The 6,013-nt window shown below is 44.8% G+C and overlaps 1 protein-coding gene across 1 annotated transcript; it reads right to left on the reverse strand.

Annotated features, from left to right (window-relative positions):
* Positions 1-3,191: 3,191 nt before the first annotated feature.
* Positions 3,192-5,223, reverse strand: helt (helt bHLH transcription factor). The gene is made up of 4 exons (XM_078215447.1): positions 5,197-5,223; positions 4,814-4,918; positions 4,570-4,666; positions 3,192-3,682 (listed from the first exon to the last, which is right to left on the reverse strand). Exons 1-4 carry the CDS (start codon positions 5,221-5,223, stop codon positions 3,192-3,194), a joined length of 720 nt encoding a protein of 239 aa, XP_078071573.1.
* Positions 5,224-6,013: the final 790 nt, after the last annotated feature.

A 6,013-nucleotide genomic window follows, 5' to 3' on the forward strand; every position in this document is an offset into this window, starting at 1 on the left:
CCTTTGCTTATTATACAATTTGCAGGTTGTCTGTGGCCTTAGCTTATTAGCTTTTCAGAATTTCTCTCTCTACCCCAAGTTTTCTTGATTGTACCACAGTGTTTAACTTGTTCTGCGACCTGTCATTCATATATGGAGAAAAATATTACAGTTTCAATATTTCATAAATCCTTGACCATTAACAATGCTAAAAAAAAGTGAATGTGGGGATAGGCTGATTTCATAGAAGAAATCATAGAATCCCTACAGTACAGAAAGAGGCCATTTGGCCCATCGAGTCTGCACCGACCACAATCCCACCCAGGCCCTACCCCCATATCCCTACATATTTTACCCGCTAATCCCTCTAATCTACGCATCCCAGGACACTAAGGGGCAATTTTAGCATGTCCAATCAACCTAACCCGCACATCTTTGGACTGTGGGAGGAAACCGGAGCACCCGGAGGAAACCCACGCAGGCAGGAGGAGAATGTGCAAACTCCACACAGACAGTGACCCAAGCCGGGAATCGAACCCAGGTCCCTGGAGCTGTGAAGCATCAGTGCTAACCACTGTGCTACCATGCCGCCCACGATTTTTTAAATAATCTTAAAATATTCTAAAATTAGTCAATGCAAATGTTGCCAATCCTTATATCCAAAGATGTGCGGGTTAGGTGAATTGGCCATGCTAAATTGTCCCTTAGTATCAAAGGGACTAGCTAGGGTAAATGCATGGGGTTGTGGGAATAGGGCCTGGGTGGGATTGTGGTCGGTGCAGACTCAATGGGCCCAATGGCCTCCTTCTGCACTGTAGGGATTCCATGATTATGCTGCTGTGTTTGATGCTTAAGAACTATATTTTGTTAATTTATTGCTTAATATGGATTTTTATTCTTGGGAAGCTAATTTGGTGTTAGTGTAAATGCCAGGTTTTGTACTTTCCAGGTGTAACTGGTTTTAGATCTTATCAGAATATGTCAGTAAATCAGGCTCCAGCAGCCATTCAGCGCCGAAACAGGGAAGCCTTGTTATGAATTTCAGTGATGTGGAGAATTTCAGTAACAGCGACATCAGACTGGATGGAATATCTCTTGTTCTGTTTGGGTTGCGTGTTGAACTGGCTCACCAAGTGTGTCAAACTGACAACGTACTGCCCTGATGTTACCATACTGTTTTTAAATTTCATTTTTCTTTACTCTGTAATGGTTTCAGAAAAGTCTGCTTCCCACCTTCAGTGCGAAGAAACGAACAAATTCGCTTTATATCTGTAGATTACGGAGGTCTCCAAAGGTTGCTGCGGATAAAGAAGTGTTTAACTCACTCTTTACACGAGATTCTGCACGTGAATGGCAAAACTCGGTCCAAAATTCTGGCACCCAGAGTCAGGGTTCTTGCCATTTAGCCAAATAGAGATGAACGCTATACGTCCCCAAACTTCTACCCAAATATTTGAATTCTATCTTAACGCAGATGAGAAAGGCTCAATGGACTGACTATATGTTATGAATCCCATTGGTATTTTGCCATATTTTGATCATCGGGACGGTGTGTATAAACGCTGGTTCATGTGTAATGTTGCCCATCAGTATATAGTGAGGGCAGCGTCCGGCTGGTTAAACCCTATCATTGTTAATCATCTCATCCAGGTCCACACACTCTTCCTGGACAGGGAACGAGAAGGCTCAGTTTTCAGATCGTAAAGGAAGCCACCCACCTCTCAACGGACGCTGAGTAAGAGCACAGCGCAAGAAGAAATTACTCTTTACCCCCACCCCGTGACTGAAGCAGATTTGCAAAGTTGGATTTTTCCTTTACAATGCGCTGTCCAAACCTCAACCAACACATGCAAAGTATGCAGAACGCAGAAAGACCCTTGTGCGCCTTTTGGTTAGCGAAGGAACCCAAGTCTACATCGGGCGAGACATTATTAATGTTTAAGTTTATTTGCTATTGTCAACAAGTAGGCTTACATTAACACTGCAATTAACTAATGGGAGAAAATATTAATGTATTTCAAAGAGGGCGATGTGCTGGGCAAATAGAATGAAAACCAGTCGTTTTATTCGCCTGCCGAAATTAGTTCCCAATTATTAATTTAGTTTTGGGCTATATTTGCGTTCTGGGATGTCAGTGAAAGAAATGGTTAATGGCTCCAAATGTTAAGGAGAATGTTTTGTGTCTTTGTCCTGTCCATTTCCACAGCCGGTACTGTTAATTCTACTGGTTTATGGAGCAAACCATGTTCTTAGCACTTTCCTTAAAAACAGAGCTGTTTCCTCTTTGGATTAAGACGCACCAGGATATAGCAATGCCCTGTATTCCACACCATACACGCATAGACCGTAAACCACATTGGGGTGTTTTTTTTTTCCGTATAACATTTAAATTCCAGAATACTTGGAAGACTAAATCGATTGACTTTCGGTTTAGTAATTCGGATCACAGTCGGAAGAAAACGCCCTATTTATTTATAAAGCGCGTGTTGGATTTACGCAAAGATCCAATTTCCCCTCAGATTGGGAGAGCTGTGTGGAATGGGGGGGGAGGGGAGGGGGAAAATACACGAAAGCAGCTACATGGAGAGAGACAATCAGTATTTTAAAATATCATACAAACGAGGCCAGACTACTGTTGTTGCATTGGAACACATGTTAGTAAATAAAGCCGACAACGACGCCCCAAACAAATCAAATGAGACAGGGACGCAATAGGAAGAATAAAACTGCACTCTTTAATTATTTTGCTATATTTTGTGAATCCTGTTTTTTTAATATATACATATATAAGTCGCGGCTTTATCACCCTCCAATTTAAAGCAACTGCATTAAAATATATATTTCAGGTTATAGCTCCTGTGATACAATTATACACATTTAAATGAAATAAGGTTGACGTTTAAACTTGTCGCCAACATTCCCCAAGTGATTTTCGTCATGGAAGTAGATGTCAGGCCAGAGAACATACAGTATAACCTGTACATAAAAAACAGGACACTGCTTCTGCCGATAGATTTCAGGGAGTTCCTAATTAAATTGCCTCGACTCTAACGGGCCAATTGGTAAATGGGCGATTCACACTGACTGGACACCAGTTGCTGAGAGTTTGGTTTGTGGTGGGCAGGGCAGAATGGGTTCTAGCAGAGGAGCCGTTTTACATTGATTCATAGCGCCATTCACTCCAACCCCAAAATGTCTTTTCGTTTTGCAACTTATAGGTTTGCGTGCTGGGGGTTGTGAAGGCTGAAGGTATTTGTGTGAGAATGTCCAATCAAGTTAATGTAATGGCGATCGAGGCTTTGGACAGAGTGCAGGAAGTTGTGCTGCTGGCCCGGGTTTGCGATGGGCATGGTCGGACTGGGGATGAAGGAGAGGCCGGGACTCCGGGCCGAGCCGTGCCAGTGCAGTGGCTGCGTCCTCGCCACCCCGCCCCCCTGTTGCAGCAACGATTCGTTCAGCCGCGGGTTTGTGAACTCTGGCACGGGGTGGAGCTGGTACGAATATTCCGCGTCGTGGCTGGAGATCGGCCCGAAGATGGGGTCGGCGCAGCGGCGAGCTTTGGACTGCAGGAAAGCGAGGATTCGGGCGTATTTGGTGTCCTTGGTCTCCATACGCTCCACCGTGGTCAAATAATGGACCAGGTTCTTCATGCACTCGTGGTAGCCAGCGTGGAAATAGTTGGCGAACTCTGTTAATAACTCGCCTGGGGTAAAACAAGATCACACAAAAGACACACATTTGTTCGGGTCTCGCGTTAACAACGACCTTCCTACCCTAAAGATCGAAATCTTTGGACACCCAAATTCTAACCACTCCAATTGTAGAACTGCATGTCTGTTAAAGCACTGGGTGCTAAAATATTCCAGTTTGGGGCTGTGGGGTACACGGTGATTTGGAAAGCAGAGTGAAATACCAGTCATTTCTTGGCCCAGCCGCGAGATTGATATTTCCAATCGAATTTTCCCAGAGCGCCTGGTCTCATACACAATTTGTAAATATCTTTCTTGTAAAAGTGCAGAATTGAACCAATCTGCGCCATCCAGCTGCACCTTTACTGCCCCTCTCCCTCCCTGTGGACTCCAGAAGGGTGGCTAAAGGAAGGAGCGACTCTGGCGCGCTTTTACCAGGTTGGAAATTTCCTCCCAAATGCCGGCGAGAGTTCGCTCGCCGACCTCTCGAGATTATTTTCCTTTAACATTTTCCAGCGAGCCAAAACACAACAGGAATCCCCCGATTAGTCTATGCGCAACGGCTCCAGAACACCACCCGTCCTCAAACTAGGTGCAAGACTGAAGTTTGGTTCAGGAAATCCAGTTTATTCAATGTAAGTTTCCACCTTCGGATAGAAGTGTGTTTTGGTTTTGATGTGAAATCACAACAGGTTTTTGTTTTTTAAAAAAAGGAACAGCAGTGCTAAGAAATTAGGTTTCTACACCCGAGATTTGCGCTCAAGGATATTTATACTTAACCCCCCCGCCCCCCCAGGTTTACCAAAGCTCAAAGTGTTGCAAAGTTCTGAATGAAGCTCAGTTACTTTCTGATGTATTTTTAAAATATATATTCAAAGCGGAGATGGTGGTGACACTTTACCTTTCTCTCTCCCTCTGGCGAAGTCAGCCGAGTGGAGAGCCCTCAAGTACTGAACTGTCATTTCCAAGATCTCAGCTTTCTCCAGCTTCCCGGTGCCCTGAAATGCGAGAGAGAGAGAGAGCACAATACAATAGGTGCAGGTAAGAGAAAGCAGCAGCAGCAGTCCAGCCCGCTGTGCGCCGTGGAGGCGGTAGTGTTGGTTACTTTGCACTTTATACATGTATTAAAAAGTATCAGCAAATACCTGTTTCGCCAGTGCCATCGGGACAGTTTTGCCAAGTTCGTTCAGGCAGCGATTGATCCGATCTCTGCGTCTTTTCTCAATCACCTTGTGGGACACTGGAGCGGTCTGAAGAAATGTTTCAACAACAATAAAAAAATGGTTACAGAAAGATAAATGAGAATTTGGCAACGGGACGTCCCGTGGACGAACGCCGTTTTAATGGGGGCACACCCCTCTTTGTGAGAAAGTAGATGGATTGCCATTGCACTTGTGACTGGCTTTCAATAAAAGAGTATTGTTTTAAAATGTACTATATATAAGGGGAAAAAAACTGGATTATAACTTTCATTGCCAAAAGAAATACTGCAAAGGAGAGAGACGAATTTAAATGAAGGTGTTCTTACCTTGCGCTCTTTCGCTTTGGATGACATCTTAAATTCAGACAAAGAGGATAAAGTGAGCAATTAGCAGCCAAACTTTTCCTCCGAGTGCTTTCTGCAGTGAAATAAAACGCGACTGTGCTCCTCCAGGACTGTAAGTGGCTCCTTATAAAGCGATCATTAAGGGGGCCAGGGGCATTCATTGCCTAAATTATTCGCCGGGATTAGAGAGCGGGGCATTGGGGAATATGTGGTTAAAGAGGTGGCAGGAATCTGGGGCTGAGGTACTATAGACAGGGGTTAGCAGGGGGCAGTCCAGCTTTGTTAATCCACGTGGCTCTTCAAAAGACACGTGATCGCCTCCCGAATATCATTTGCATAGTAATAAAAAGGCGGGAAATGTGAACTAAGGCTGGTGTCTGTCCTGATCCATCAGGGCGCAGTGCGCACAAGAAAAGAAGAAAGGAGAGGCACACACAAAAAAGTTTCTTTTTTTCCCCCTCTTCCACCACCCCCCTCCCTCTCCCTTTCCATTTCGCCTGTTTTAACAAAACTCCAGCGAGCGATCCCAGCCCTCAAGCATGTCCGGAGTCATTAAAGTAATTAAGTAAGCCTTTAATAGGCTGTTCCGCGAGTTCAAGGGAAGGGGAAGGCTCCCGTTTGTTCTCACACGACTTGGTGACACATCCATTTTATGGGAGATGGCAAGCTTTTGTTTCCACTCATTATTTATTGGAGACCTCGGCAGGTGTGGGACCGGGGCTGGCACACGAACATTGCTTGCTTCAAAAACCAGCCCCAGCAGACTTTGGCACACGAGGCTACCCACCACTGGATTCGA

The sequence above is a fragment of the Mustelus asterias genome, chromosome 6 (assembly GCF_964213995.1).
Source record: "Mustelus asterias chromosome 6, sMusAst1.hap1.1, whole genome shotgun sequence".
Taxonomy (NCBI): domain Eukaryota; kingdom Metazoa; phylum Chordata; class Chondrichthyes; order Carcharhiniformes; family Triakidae; genus Mustelus; species Mustelus asterias.

Coding starts and splice junctions, on each gene's coding strand:
- helt (XM_078215447.1), bottom strand. CDS start 5,223: ATGTCATCCAAAGCGAAAGAGCGCAAG. Junction 4,919..5,196: donor CCAAAGCGAAAGAGCGCAAG/GTAAGAACACCT, acceptor ACATTTCTTCAG/ACCGCTCCAGTGTCCCACAA. Junction 3,683..4,569: donor CGCCAGAGGGAGAGAGAAAG/GTAAAGTGTCAC, acceptor GTTTTACCCCAG/GCGAGTTATTAACAGAGTTC.